Genomic DNA, 16,559 nt, shown 5'->3' on the forward strand with positions numbered 1-16,559 from the left:
CTCATCATTATGTCTGGTGCCCCTAACACATCTGAAGTACAGCAGATGGGCATTCAGACCCCAGGATTACAAAAATGGGGAGATCTAGTAAAAGGAATACCTCAAGTGACATTAGCCTGATGCCATTACGTATCTGAATCACACAACCCTCCTTCTCCACACCCCACACTGATTCCCAGCTCACTGAGCTATATTCTGATTCCAATTTGACCTCCAATCTACACATCCACAGGGAGAGAATCTGCTGATCCAAAAATGCAAGCATCTCAACCAACCCATTTTCCAGACACTCGCCTTAGAATGAATGAATGAACTGATTCTCTGAGCAGGTTGTGTGTCACCTGCATTGGGGTGAGAAAGCCCTTATTATCCCAACTTAAGCACTTTACAAATTATATGAAATTGGGCAAGACATTTATCTCCCTGAATGTTAGTTTCTGTGTGTTTAACATTTAGAATTAAATTCAGTAATTGCATATGAGGTGCCTGGCACCAGGTAGTTTTCAGTAGGGAATATTTATTATTGTAACCATTGCATCCTTCTTTCATGTTACATTCGTTTGAGTTCACTCCTGTGAGATGGAAAAAGTACTAAGAAGACTGAAGGCTCGACTCAGATCAGGAGATGGCAAACAGTGCTTAGCTGAGTGGCTAGTCTGTCCCCTTGCTGTTGCCCTAAATCCAGAATGACTTCAATACAGGAGACAAGACAGAGTTGAAAATGAAAGCCCCCAGGTAAGGCTATGGAGAAAAATTAACCCAGAGCTCATATATATATATTTTTTGGAGCTCATATTTTTAAAAGGACTAAGAGTTTTGTTGTTTTGTTAAAATCATAATCAACAAGAGAGAGAAGTCTCTTTACATGTCCATCCCTCACTATGCATTGGACATCATAGAAGACCAAACATTATCAAATTTGAACCAGACAAGACTCAAATGGGACTTAATACAGAGCTGGGGAAACAGTTTTAATTGCAGAGCTTTGAACTTAATCTACACAGACTATCTCTACTTCCCTTTTCAATGATTCTTTTCCCTGAGGCTTCTCTATGGGTCTTTTTTTTCCCTCATAGTTTAATGAATCTTCTACTGCTTAAAAGAAAACCCTTTATATCTGTCTTGCACTGAATTTGCAAAAATCATTAAAGCTGCAAGAATTCTCTTCCTTTTCAAAGTTTGCAAAACTCCACCTACATTCTCCAGTGTCTTTGCTACATCACAGAGCATGAAGGTCATTGTCTCCTACTGCTGTTTAGAGGACAGCAGTAGGTCAAGGGGGTTTTTAGCCTCTATGTGAACTGACCTGGCTTCTCGGCAGCCAAATTATACATTTACAGACAATCTCATTTCTAGTCAATTTTCTGATCTTATGTGAAAACCCATTATATATCTCTATTTCTATCTCTATCTATCTCCAGTTCCTCTACTGGGTTTTGGTGATGCTGAAAGAGAATCACGGTCTCTATTTAATTAGATACGGGGTCACATAAATTATGGCAGCTAGGAAATGATTGCTACTGCTATATTGCTGCTAGGAAAGCAATAGATGAATTTTATGTGAATGCATAATTGGCATGTTTTTTCAGAGCATTATTTATTTTGGAGAGTGACAAAGGAAAAGCTACATTAGTGGCTCTAAAGGCAAATCACTGGTGATGGCATGGAGACAGGTGGCCTGGGAATGAGCATTTACATCAGAACCTACCCTAAGTCATCCCCAAGGAGCCCTTTAATTATTGCCCTCTGAGTCCTCTCTTTAAAAAAGTTTCTGTCTATCAAAATGCCTTTATTAAGCAATAAATAATTCAACGTTGCTTCTTTTTCCTTAAAGAAAAGCATATATGAAGAGCCTTCAGAGCATTAGCATTAGGGAAGCAGTGCTGCTGCCTAGAATCACAAATTTCCAGCTAAAAGTATTTAAGTAGGCATTTTAGTCGGGTAAATGCACAATTCCCTTTAGGTTTCCTGAAGTGTTAAAGAAGGCTGCTGGTCCCATAGTTTTTCCTGAAGAGCCCCACGGGTTAGCATCCCTGGCTGGAAACCACTGTCTTAAAGGGCAAGGAGGCAACTTCAGAAAATAATGGGGAAACAATAAGTAGCATGTTCCTACTTAAGAAGGATACAGTTCCAGCACCATTGATCCTGCAGACTGTGCTTGCCTCAGGGAGCTTCTTCACAAAAGCTCTGGTGCATCGAGCAATCTGATGTAGCATTCAGTCACATTTCTCCCCCTTTATCACTGGCTTAGATTAATAATCTGTGCTCTTTCCTTTCATCTCTTGGATGTTTTCCTCGTTCACTTCTTCACTTCTTTCTCTTCTCCCATTCTAATTTCTTCACTGTACCATTCAGCTTTCTACCATTGTCTCCTATCCCATCCACCTCCAGGGACATAATCCCTCTCCCAAGCATGAGAACCGACTTTTTCTAATAGCTCCCGTTCAGTGTTTCATATTTAACGTCTCCATTTTAGAGATGGCTCACACGGTTTCTATTACTCTTGAAAAATGTCTATGCACCAACATGTATATTTTAACACAATTGTTTTTACCACAATCATAATAAAGTACATTAAGTCTCTAGAGACCTCTCTAAAATGTCAATATGCTGCAAGCACCTTATGTCTGTGTCTAAGGAGGGTCATTGCTCCAGAAAGTCCCTGAGGGAAAAGGTGCTTTGGCCAGTGTCTGCCATCATGTGGAGTGAATGGTAAGCATCTCAGCTCTTAGCTTCTGCCAAAGTCCTAACTCCAGTGCCTCTAATTAGATCATCTGCCTTTTGGATAGTTTTAATGATTGGGTAGCTTAATTCACCTCCATTCCTCAAGAAACTGCCTGTCACATCAATGGTTATTTCATGAATATAACGACGTCTCTGTCACCTAAGATATCATTATTTATCAACAAGTAACTAACAGTCTTATGAATGAGCCTCCACAATGGCTTGACTCATGTTTGGCATTTATATAGCTTTAATGTGACTCAATATAGCATAGAGGCTGAGTCTGGGCTTTTGGTCCAAATTACCTGGGTTCAAATCCTAACTCTGCCACTTATTAGCAGTGAGACCTTAGGCAAGTTACTTCTCTGTGCCTTAGTTTCCTCACCTGTAAGATGAAGCTATTAACAATACTTGCATCACATGGTTGCTGTGAAATTTAAATAAATGAAAATACAAAGTAGCTGGCACTGAGCCAGTGCTCACACAAACGTGACTGTAGCTCTAAGAACCTACAGACTAGTTGGTGGAAAGGGTCAAAGACTGAAAAACAAGTTTAAACTGAATAAAGACAGACTTCGGAATACAGAGTGCTTTCTGGAACTTGAAACATTAAGAAAATCAACTATTTTTTCACATTTTCCCCATCCTCTTCTCTGGGAATAATAAAAATAGAGTAAAATCATTTAAATCCTGAAATAAATACCAGATTTGTAAAGCAAGGACTAAGGTGGTTATACAGCAAGAGATATTTATTGGTTGTGTCTAATTATATGGTTGGTCAATTTCAATTTTGAACTCACTAATTACATATTTCTTCTACAACTAGAAACCATAGGAAGTATTTGCATCAATGGCATAAAGAACTTCCCAACTCTCATTTGAAGAACCTACCACTGTTGCCACAAATTGAAAAGATCTGGAAGAAATCATGCCCACCACACTCAGATAACCATTTGCCTGTGTAGCCCCAGAACAGGGAAGAATTTAAATCCTTCCTTGATATGCTTGCAGTGGGCATCTTTATATCAAATATGTTTGTTTCTTTTTTCCTTATTGACTGCCCTTGGTTAAAAGCATAGGCTTTGGAAATAAACAAGAGTAAAACAATGAAATGCTTAAAGGGATTTTCAGATATATAAATAACAACAAAAATTTAAATAGGTTATGTCTTCGTTTTTTAAAAAATAGACAACTCTATCCAACTTGAAAATTCTGAATGTGTAGGGCCTTCCTAAAATTCCAGATAGGATCTTCACTGGATGTTAGTAATTCCAACTATTGCAGTGCTGTGGAGGGTAAGCCAAGAATATTTATCCAGGCTCCCCCCTTTTATAAATTCTGCTTCTCAAAGGGTCTCTTTTCTTTGACAGAGTCAAATATTCAAGCCAAGTATCTTCCATGGAACAAAAACTATGAGAATAGCTAATCACACCTGTAATCTTTCTGCCAATGTCAGTAACATAATCTTCACACATTTACATTCACATTTTTGGAACATGATTATCAATGCCGTAACACCCAATCTATTTTCATACACAACTGGGCACACAGTTGATCAATTATTCTATCCCATTTCTTATAACCACTTTGGGCACCCAGACTAAATTCTCTTTTAATGTCTAGTGGTCAGGCAAGTTTATGCTTAATATTTTTATGATGATGATCAAGAGTATTACATGTAATTATGCCAAATGGCAATCTGGCCCTGAGGCATTTCATTTCCAAACTATCTTCATTTAATGGCAGAAGGAGAATCTAAATTCAGTTTACTGTACTATGTCCATCTTAATTTTACTCAAAATAATGATATAAAAATATTCCTAGGATAATCATAGGGCAATAAAAATTTCCTTTGTTGATATTAGAGAAGGTTAAACTTAGAAGAAAATTATTTGCCAACTCAGATTGTCTTAATTTATTAAAATCTATCTTTTTTTACTTTGAACCTTGAACTGCTTTAATACTACCTGTAAGCACATGTTTTGCCCTTATTTTTTTAATGCCGATTTAAAGAATCCCCCATACATTACTTACTTGTTTAAGCTTCTTTAGATCTTCATCAAGTTCTAAGTTGTCCAAAATAACAGCGACAAACAAACTCAGGAGGATCTATAAAATGGTTAAATAGCAATGAAAAAACCCACACGCCATAAGTATCAAAATATCATATATATGATATAGAATATCTACCTAAAATATACACTTATATAGAATGCATTAAACATGAGTTGTGAATCACTGCATAGGTATTTTAAGATACTTATAGCAAAGACATTAAAGGAACTGCATCTGTTAACTGAAATAAACAATATAAAATATTAATTTGCTTTATAAAACTGATTTAAAATGAAAATTAAGAAACCTTTAAAAAAATAACTCAACAATCTTACTTCTAAGACTGTATTCAAAGAAAATAACCTGAAGTACTAATGAAAACCTTTATGTACAAAAGTGCTTGAGAGATTATTTGTAATAATGAAATACTGGAAATAACATCTAACCTTATGTAAATAGCTAATACAGTTATAGAGATCTCTATTGTAAAATTCATGCAGCCATTACAAATCCATTGTGGTAACTAGTCTCCAACATTGTGAGTCACTGGTGTTCACAGTCTTGTGTATCCCCTTACACATTGAATATGGCTGGTCTGTATAACCAATAGGTTACGGAAAGGATTGTGTGTGACTTATGAGGCTAGGTAGTAAAAGTCATTGTGGCTTTCACCTCGCTCCCCCTTGGATCACACACTCTGCTGGAAGCCAGGTGCCGTGTCCTATGGCCAGGTGCCGTGTCCCTATGGAGAGGCCCATGTGGCAATGAGCTGAGGCCTCCTGCCACAGCCATGTGACTGACCCATCTCAGAAGTGGATCCTTCAGCCCTAGTAAAGCCTTCAGGTGACTGAAGCCCCAGCTAACATCTTGACTGCAAACTCATGGGACACTCTGAACTACAGAAACACCCAGCTAAGCCCGTCTCAGATTCCAGACCTGCAGAATCCACGTGAGATAATAGATGTTTATTGTTGTAAGCTCTTAAGTTGTTCATAATTTGTTCTATAGCAATAGATAACTAATACACTCATGAATTTTAACAGTAGAAAAAATGCTTACAATATTAAATGAGAGTATATATGGTAGAAGTGCAAGTATGTACAAAAAGAAATAATAGAGAAAATGCTAGGAGGAGGTACTTTAGAAATGTTAACGGTGCCTGTCTTTGTGAAAAAAATGGACTCCCCCTCCCTTTTTTTTGTATTTCACTATATTTTCCCAAATTAAAAAAAGGCATATACTTCATTTCGAATGGGTAAATACGGTAAAAGAAAGAAAACGAAAAAGTAGAATTTTAAAAATATTTTAATTTCTAGTCCCTTTTCAACTTTGAATTCTCTAAAGTACCACATTCATTTGATAATCTTTTTCATTCTTAATATATATTCTTCCTTTTAATTTCCCTCTTGGCAAATTATTCCCATTTGTTACTATTAGACTGTTAAGCACAAAGGTAAGAAAATCGAGGCAATTTAGTCATGACTCTTAAGCACCAGAGAGATTATTATACAGAAGTTAACGGCTAGCTGTTTTCCAAGTTTAATGAGCATATAACAAGGGGAAAAAAAAGCCTCAACTACTATGGAGTTTTGACAACGTTTGGCTCAGGACAATTGCCATCACTCTTCCTGTGAATAGCCACAGCCTTTGGGATCCTGCCAGAACTTAAAGAGGATACAGAATGGTCTAGAACATAGATTTTTTTTCTTTTGTTTAATTCTTTTTAAATTGAAGCATAGTTGATTTACAGTGTTGTGTTAATTTCTGCTGTACAGCAAAGTAATACACACACACATATATATATACCTATATATATATATATATATATATATACTTTTTTATATACTTTCCCATTATGGTTTATTACAGGATATTGAATATAGTTCCCTGTATTATAGGAACAACAGAAGGACCTTGTTGTTTATGAATTCTGTATATAATAGTCTGCATCTGCTGACCCCAAACTCCCAATCCATCCCTCCCGCATACCTCCTCCCCCTTGGCAACCACATGTCTATTCTCTATTAGACCACAGATTTTTTACTGATGTCACCACGTCCACCATACTGTGCACATCTGGGCATAGATATATTCAGGCTTACTCTAAACCAGACATTATTCTATACAGGACATTTCATAGTTCACTCCAAGTCTAGCCCTTGTCCTGTGACCTTGAGGTTGACCTTGACGTTATCATCAAAAGTACTCTCAGTACTCCCTTCTCCTGCTTCCTCTCCCAGACTCAGAGTGGCCACCTGAAGGGCTCCGCTGTGAATCTGAGCTGTCTCACACCACTTCTGTCTCTCCTGGGCACTGGAAGCAGCCCTGGCTCTGTGTCCTAACCTAACAGCCTTTCCTATCTCCCCAGGGAAAGGGCCAACACAAATCTAAAAAGAAAAAAATAATTTCCCTGATTAAAAAAGGGAAAGCCACAGTTCCCCTCCCTTTGCTTAGTGCATTTCCTTGAAAACGTATGCTTATAAATTCTGTCCCTTTGAGATGTATACAGATCTTTTTAAAAGCTAAGTAAGTCTCATCATTTTACAACCCAGGAAGAGTGCCCTGTCTCCCCTTCTCCATGGGAAGTTGGGATTATAACTTAGCCACCTGGACCCATGCTGCAAAACTACCTATTTATCATGGAGATATGAAAAGTTTTATTTTCCTTCGGGTAAAGGCAATTAGCTATCACAGAGGGCCGTCTCAGTTACCAGGTGAATTTAGGGGGAACTGTATTTAACTAATGATGCCGTCGAGTCTTCTTGCCTAAGGACTACTTGTTTTCATCCTGAGAGAATGGATGTGTTGTGGGGATGTGTATCAAAGGGTGACACAGCTTTCTGTCTCTGCGATCACTTTGCTGGGCTGTCCGCGATGCCCATCACAGTCTGGTTTAGTGCTATTCGATAATAAAACTGTTTTCTTTCTTGTCTACCTTGGTGGAGGTTTTCTGGATTGTCAGGAGATTTTATTTTTAATTATTTTCCCAACACCAGACAGATGGCAGGCTACTTAACCACAGCAAGGTTATGCTATTCGATTAAATTGGACTCTGTCGCTGTGTCAGATACTGCCTGGTCAGGAACGTAAATGCGATACTGTGCTCACCGCTACGAAGTTCACAATCGAATTAAGCAGACGTGGGTTGGCAGCCTGGTGCAAAAGAGCAATGGGGTTGGAGACCTTGGCCGGCAAATAGGCTCTGACAGTCACCAGCCGCGTGGCAACCACTAGCCCACTGTGAATTTCAGTGCTCTCATTTGTAAAATACAATGGCTATAATAATAATAGCTTGACAAATTGCAGCTATAGTATTTTTTCATTTAATCCTCCCGCAAGAACCCTGGGGTGTGGTATAGCCTATATGAAAATACACAGACGTAAACTTAGATATGCGACACTAAAACAGTTTTCTTCATATTTTTATATATCAGTTGAATGTAGTCCATAAGCCCTCCATTTGTGTTGATGGCTGAAAACCGAATCTTGCTACATGAATCCAATTTTGTCCTTTAAAACTTAAGTTACATTTGAATAAATGCTCCTTTTCTTTGTAGGTCTGGTTTAAAGTCAAAGATGTGATGGTCATTGGCCTCTGGTCCACTGTGGCCATGTGACTGGTCCTCTGTCCCCCATCAGGGGCAGTGATGGCGCTTATTTAGGGGACGCTGGGCTTTCTCTCTGCTGAATTGGTCACCACCTCAGTTCCTGCAGCTCCTGCTAAGATCTCTGGTTCTCAGTGACACCCCTTGTTTTAGTTTCCTAGGGCTGCTGCAACAAATTGCACTAGCTTTGTGACTTAAAACAACAGAGGGGCATTCTATGACAGTTCTGGAGGCCAGAAGTCCAAACTCGAGCTGTCGGCAGGATCACACTCCCTCCAGAGGCTCTAGGGGAGGATCCTTTCTTGCCTCTTCCAGCATCTCGTGGCCCCAGGCATTGCCTGGCTTGCAGCAGCCTCACTCCACAATCTCTGTCTCTGTCTTTTCCTCATACTCCCTGCATCTTGTCCTCACCCTTCTCTTATAAGGACACTTGTTATTGGACTTGAGACTTAACTGGATAATCCAGATTAATCTCATCTCAAGATCCTTAATTTAATTGCATCTGAAATGACCATCTTCCCAAATAAGGTCACATTCACAAGCCTGGGAGTTAGGACATGGATATACTTTTGTGGAGCACCATTCAATCTCCTCTACTCTCTACCTGGTCTCTAACTTGGGCCCTTGTTCTAGCAGTAGTGTTCGTCCTACTCAGTGGCTTTCAACTCTCAAGGAAGTTTGGAAGTTCTGCCATTCCAGGTGGAGGCTAAAGAAGACTGGTTCTTGCTGGGGGGGCGGGAATCTTTCAGACTCTCTCTACCTAGACCTCTCAGGCAGCTACACAGCTCTCTGCGGGCTGCCCCTTGTCTGTGTCGGCCCCTAGCAAGGCTCTCTCCCCATCAAGTTCAGACAAGAAGTGGTTGCAGGTCTTGGTTGTCAACACACCAACGATGGTGTGACGTGCCACCATTGTCGAAATGCACCGCCTCCCTGTCTCTCTCTGGGCCCTTCTGCCTCCCTCATGCTTCATCCCCAGAAAACGTTCTTATTTCCCCTCAGAAAGCAGGGATGTGAAGGAACATGGGAGCAGGGGCTTGGAGCGGGGGCACACGTGTGTGAAGACTGACAACCAGAAACTAAACTCAACCAGGGTATCCCAGGTTCGGTCCTGTGCCACCTGAGCACTCCGACTTCTCAGAGCTGAGCTGGGCCGATGTGTCTGGGTGCCTCTTCTGAACGCTGCTCATCTAAGATCATGAGGGGCTGGTCATGAGTCCAGCCAGGTGCTACCAGGATAGCAAGATACCAAGGAGAAGGAGGTTTCTGGCAGGAAGGGAATTGTGAGAAAGTCTTTCCAGGTGGCATGAGGGAAGACAGGGCCTTGGGAGTATGGGGCTAACTAGGGACCTGGTGAGCAGGTGAGTATGGCCAGAGCATGGATGCCTGGAAGGAGGCTGGGGGAGCCTGAGAGGTAGGCCTGGGGGCTGGCAGTTTGCCCAAATGCCACCAAGGGAGGTCGGGAGGTGTGAGAGGGAGGTTGCAATAATCACAGAATGATGGCGTTCTTTTCTTCTCTGGTAAAATTTTCCTTTCAGATGTTCTGGTTTTTTATGCAGGTAATGCAGTTATTTTAAGCTGGCTCATTGAAATAGTAACGGGATCCTGTTAAGTGCAGTTTGACAAAAGTTATTAAATATGTAATGTTTTGTTACCTTAATTTAAAAAACAGTACATTTTATACCTCCTTTTTGGAGGAAAGAGGAAAAAGCTACCCTCAGGGCAGAAGGACAGAGAAATAGATGGGGGATTCTAGCTGCACATTCTCTTTTTCATGGAGATAAGAGTTTGATTTTCATGGTAGAGAGAAGGCAAGACTCAAAAAGGAAACACTTTGGCTTTGCTGAAGGGGCTTTGCAGGTAGAAAGCCCCTCGCTAACAGCGTTGAGACAAGCTCTTGGGGAGGGTTTTGGTAACAAATTTAAGCACAATATATGGGAAAGTTTAAAGTTTGCTTTAAACTTCATTAAACCTAGGTTCATTCACTATCTGAATGTTCAGCCTTTCCTGCTTAGTTAACATGAAGACGTGATGGCAAAAACAGAAACCGTATTTAAAAATGTGTGTGGAGTTCGAGTTTCCTTGAAACTCTGTGTGGACACGGACGTTTATGGATCCTTGTCACCGTGTTCCTGACGAGTAGGGCCCTGTGCTAAAGTGAGGACTTGGCACTTGGGGTCTGGCTTTGATGTTTCTCTGGAGTGGAAATAGAAGATGCCGGGGAGGCTAGGTCTGCAGCTGATTGCCAGGAGGTGAGAATTACTTTGTAGTTTTTTTCTCAGACTCTAATAAGTTGGCAATAACCACCGTGACAAAGAAACAGAAGTGAAGGGAGGGTGGCAGCTTGGTTTCCATCATATTTAATTTACACTGTCAGTGAGACATTATTTTCCTACAAACCAGTGCTGTGCGGACTTGGACTTGAGCTCGCAGGCTGACTTGGGTGTCAGCCATTTCTCCCCCATCCCCCATATTAATGGGAGTGGGGGACAGATCCTAATTCTGAAAGCAAGAACTATTCCTCAATCCTCTCAGTGTTGCTTTTTGTTGTTGCTGTTGTTTGTTCTGTTTTTATAGAAAGCTGAGGTAATGCTCGTTAACCTGAACCCATTACGTTGACGTCTGAGTCTTATTTTCAGCCAACGTCTGCCTACTACCAGTACCATCCATACTGTGCCAAAAGGCTTTTCATAGCCATTAAATGAGGTTCACAGTTTTATATTTAATGCTACTGATATAACAAAAGGATTTTTACAGGGATTTGTCACATTGAATCACAAGAGCTTCATCATTTGCATGAAACCCTTTTACCTTTATGCTTTGCTGGTTCTAAATTACACAGTCAACCCGTTGTGTGCATTGTTTATCTTTCATAATTTATATAATATTTAAATTTATAATGGGGCATGGAATTCTAAATCACTATTTTTTCGTAAAGATGTAATTTCAGGGGAAAAATGGCTAATGATATATCCTTTCATTTCCTCTTGAGCTTTGTTAAATAAAGCACACATATACTCTCAACACAGCGGTATTTAGTATGTGCAATGCTTTAAAACAAGAAATTCATATTTATATTTTCATGCACTGGCTACTTGCCACTTTTAACAGATCTATAACACTGCATTATATTAATATGCAACACACGTATTTGCTCTATCATGCAATATGCAATGGATGTAATACATCCACTTCCTTATTTTGTGATCAATATTGATACATCATGAATCACTGATTTCAATGTAAAAGTCGAGAATAGCTATTAAGATAGTCCAGGTATCTAATTCTTTATTTTTCTCAGATTACAACACCCATTCTCAAGATATTTTTGGCATTGACAATGCATTTGGTGTGGAAAATCAGATCTCTGCAAGCCTGGCAAGTCTCCTTCCTAGAATTTTTATGAATGGGGTAGCTACTGCTTGGTGGGGTGCTGACCTTCCAGCTTAGTGGGTTTCAAAACCAATGTCTCCAGGTTCAATATGGCTCCCGCCGCATGTGGTAGGAGGCGTTCAGCCATTGTGATTCCTCACGACCTCTCTTCTCCTCTAACTTCTCCTCTCACTCCTGAAAAAGCCAGGTTCACCTGAGCTAACGTATTTGCTATGTTTAAGTTTGATACCTTTAACCACAGATAATTAACTTGGTTTTCTTCCATTTAACCATAATGCATTTCAATGAAATTCAATAAATGACTGAAGCAGTGTGTTCCCCAGCATCATTATTTCCTCCAATTTTGTTGTGACACAACCCCTCTGTGCAACACACAAGGGTTCTCATTCTGTCTACTGAAAGGAGAGGCTAGGTTAGCATGATTCAGGCTGCTGAAAGTTATGGTGTATTTTCTCAAGAGGGTGGCTTTACCATCTTAGAATGGGTCTTCTTGATTGAGAATTTCTATCTCTGTAGCTTCCAATCCTGTTGTGCATTCTTTCCAACTCTGCATATAGTCCTGCACCCACCCTATCCACCTTTCCTTTTTCATTTCCATTTCTCTTCTAAAGTTTCCTCTTATTATTTTCTTTTCCTTTTTATATAGCTTAAAGATAGCCCTTTAACTGAAATGTCACCTTTAATCTTATTTCTTTCTCTACTGTGAACTTTATTAATAATTTCTATTTTTAACATTATTTTCAAGGATACAGTAGAAGCACAGCAGGAATCTGGTCAATACCTCATCATCTTGTGGTTTTCTTTTCCTTTTTACCATTTATAATCACACTCTCCTAAGCTGTCTTGCAGGCTGTAGTTAGAAACAATTTCATTTTTCATATAGGTCAACAAAAAGTCAAGTGTAATCAGAGCAATGTAAAATGGGAAACGCTCACCACTGATGCACTTTTAAATGAATTCTATAAAATCAAGTTATTTAATTTACATTCTGGAATGCCCATTTTTGTCAGCAAAATACGACTATTTTCTGAAAGCTGCTGCTACAGAAGCAAAATCAAGAGATTGCTGTGTTAATGTAAGCACTTCAAAGGTAACAAAAAGACTATACACAATGAATGCTTAATTACATTTTCTCTCAGTATTCCCATCACAGGGCTTTCCTTTGAAACAATAATAAAGGGGAAAACACTGAAAGAAAAAAAAGAGTCTTTCAACTGCTTGTCTTTATCGTTCTTATCCCCAAATCATTGGCAAAAGTGGGGGAAAAGATAGATTTCATAAGCATTTGGCAAAACTGCAATCAGTCAGGACAGAAATACAGAATATACACCTGGCGAATGAGAGAGACATTTTACAGGAACAGTAGATAATGGCTATAAATATGCATTTGCTATACACTTAAGCCTGATTTTCACTGTGGGCTGACAAACTGGTGGCCCCAGGGGGCGATGGAATGGCCTGCTGTTTCTTATTCCAGAACAAACTGCAGCCGAGCATTTCTTGTTTTTTCTGCTTGGCACATGCCTGTTTGTCCCTGAGAAGACTAAATCAGGAGCTCCCCAGGCTGTGTGGCACCACCGGCCTGCGTGGGTAAAAATCAAATCAGAGCTTGTATATTTAAGTGGACTTTTAAAAATTTTTTCCAATTTGGGTTAAAATCTTTTGTAGTATTTTACAAAAAAATTAAAAACTCATACATTTAACAAAAATGCTCTTTTAAAGCTAAATCCAAGCCTAAAGACAGACTTATGGAATAGAGATTTTAACTTCTAAATGTTCAGTTTTGAAGGTTATGCGATGCATATGTAACACAGGCTTATCACCTTCACACACATTTGTATGTTGGTCCACAAACCATCTCCAGCTGTTTTCCTGCCAATATTTTAAGAATTTCAGATCAGGTTGACCTGGAATGATTGGGAAGCAAATGTTTATCATGTGCATCGATCACACTGCAAGCAACAGCATGCCCTCGTGCCTCTTATCACTTGTATCATTAGGTCTTGAATCACAGCTTTTATCTGTGTGTTTGTGTTTACCAGTCCAACTTCTGTACTAGTTTAGGCTCAGAGAGGACAGAGATTAAGCCCTTTCCCACTATGGCCTTATACATAGGTTAGTACTTATACAGAGTAGTTGAGACTCAGTAAAACTGTGCTGAATCGAATTAGGCTAACTTGATACAGTTCATGATAGTGACTGACAGTCTGAGGACATACAGGATAATAAAGCAATTGTCGATAATGTTTAAGCAAAATCTCCAGTGACCTGGGGAAGTGACTTCAGTCCCTAGACTTTTTGGGTAGTACAGAAGTAACACTTGCAGTTTTGAAAATTTAGTTATAGTGTTTTCTTTCACTGAATTAATTACTTCTCATTTAAAAAAATTATTTATAAATTAGGAAATCTGAATTGACCTCTTTGCTTTGTAGATGAAACCAACTACACATCTCAAAGTTTTAAAAATGTCACATAAATCTGGATGAGAAAAATTGATTTGTTTTGTTTAAGTAATGCATTTCATCCAACTTATACTATATATAAACAGTAAGTTGAGACGGGTTAAAGATCTAAAGATGAAAGGCAAAAATTTAAAATAATTATAAGAAGATAGGGCAGAATATTTTTATTACTTCAGGGTGGGAAAGAATTTCTTAAACATGAGTCCAAATTAAATGTTGACCATAAGTGAAAAACTGATAGTTCTGGCCACATCAAAATATAATGTCAAAAGCCATCACAGACAAATTGGAATAATAAAATATTACCTGAGAGAGGATATTTGCGACATATATAGTAGTTAATGGATAATATCCAGAATCTATGTAGCACTACAACAACGAATTTAAGAAAGACAAACTAGCTTTTAGGAAAAGAGAGAAAGCACACGATTGGGTGAGTCACAAAGAAGACAGCCAATAAACATACTAAGAGGTGCTCCCTTATTAATAACCATGGAAACCCCCAAAACGCAAGTTAAGGCAAAGAGATATCACCATTCAACTCACAAGACTGTCAAAATCTTAAAAGTCTAACAATATCCAGTATACATGAGAATGTAAGAACACAGGAATTCTCAACCACTGCATGTGGGACTGTAAATTAGTGCAGTTTGCCTGTAGAACGGGGGTCTGCAAATTAAAGTTCCAGATAGCAAATACGTTAGGCTTTGAGGGCCAAGAGGCAACACTGAGGATATTGCGTATGGACCTACACAACCATTTAAAATGCACAAACTGGGCTTCCCTGGTGGCGCAGCGGTTAAGAATCTGCCTGCCACTGCAGGGGACACGGGTTCGAGCCCTGGTCTGGGAAGATCCCACATGCCGCGGAGCAACTAAGCCCATGTGCCACAACTGCTGAGCCCGCACTCTGCAGTTACTGAAGCCCCCGTGCCTAGAGCCCGTGCTCTGCAACGAGAAGCCACTGCAATGAAGACCCAACACAGCCAAAAATAAATAAAAATAAATTAAGAAAAATAAAATGCACAAACCATTCTTAGCTCACAAGCTGTAGAAGTAAAGCCTGTGGACCAGGTTTGGTGTGTGGGTTTGCAGACCTGTGCAATGGAGCCATTTGGGCAGCATCCAGGACCCTGGATTCTATTGATACTTTCTGGCATATACCCCAAAGAAACTCACACAACTGGACACAAAGTACGAACATATTAGTTGCAACAGTATAAGAGCAAAACATTGGAAAACAACCTAAATATCTACCAGGAAGGGAACTGAGAAGCAAACATGGCATATTCAGCCCATGGACTACTATATGACTCTATATACTGATGACTGAATTAGCTCTATGTGTATTAAGATGAAAAGATTTCAAAAACAATACTTGGTCAAAAACTCAACTGAGAACACATGTAGAGTTTGATACTATTTACTCTGAAAATTGCTACTCCTAATGATTTGTAAGGAGGGAAACACATGATGAAAGGTAAGTTGGCCTCAGCATGGAGTAGGGTCATAACAGCAAGAGAAGTGTGCACACCAGGCATCTCCCATCTCCCCCAAGGATGACCATCAGTGCACTGGAGCAGTACTCTCAAGCTGAAAAATAATACTGATCTTAAAAGCTAAGGGTATAAAATGTCTGTAGATGATAACCTTAAATTAAAAACATTCTATATTTTTAATGGATACATATATGTGTGGGAAACTACTGTAATCCATTGATTTTTAAGGTGCACATTTATCTTCACACTTTAACAATCTGAAATTGGGATGCACCTTACAATCTATGTGTATAGTTTAACTGTTGTTTTTTTTGTTAATGTTACACAAAATATGAGTCTTTTCAGAGTTGATAGTATGCTAAATTTAGTAAAATATGATTTAAAAACTGGAAGACAGATTCGTATCCAATTCATCATAGTCATTGTCTGGGAGAAGGGGCGTGGGGAAAGATGAAAAGAGAGACGGACTTGGACATAAATGATACTTTAAACTGATCAATAATACTTTACTTCTATAAATTAAAAACATCTGAAATAACAATAACATTTTAGCATTTATTAATATATAGCTTGAAATGCTCATACTATCTTATTTAAACTTGAAGGAACTCAGTGTTGGTGAGAGTTACGACCATCCTCTTACACCACGGCTAAAACATCCTCAAAAATACAGGTTCACCTCATATGTACATGGCAACCTTGGAAACTAGGTGTGTTGGGCCTTATTATTCTCACTTTCAGATATAACACAACACAGAGATCAGAGAAGTTGTCTGATTCTCCCAAAGTCACATCTAGTGACCAGCAGAGAGAGATCCTGAATC

At 39.2% G+C, this 16,559-nt stretch overlaps 1 protein-coding gene across 1 annotated transcript in view; it reads right to left on the reverse strand.

Moving 5' to 3' along the window:
- NALCN (sodium leak channel, non-selective) overlaps positions 1-16,559 on the reverse strand; it is a 279,376-nt gene that overhangs the window by 101,103 nt on the left and 161,714 nt on the right. Inside the window, exon 14 of the mRNA XM_033843681.2 lies at positions 4,759-4,833. Coding sequence (XP_033699572.1) covers positions 4,759-4,833 — 75 coding nt within the window. The remainder of the gene's footprint in view (positions 1-4,758; positions 4,834-16,559) is intronic.

Source organism: Tursiops truncatus, chromosome 18, assembly GCF_011762595.2.
Source record: "Tursiops truncatus isolate mTurTru1 chromosome 18, mTurTru1.mat.Y, whole genome shotgun sequence".
In the NCBI taxonomy this organism is placed as follows: domain Eukaryota; kingdom Metazoa; phylum Chordata; class Mammalia; order Artiodactyla; family Delphinidae; genus Tursiops; species Tursiops truncatus.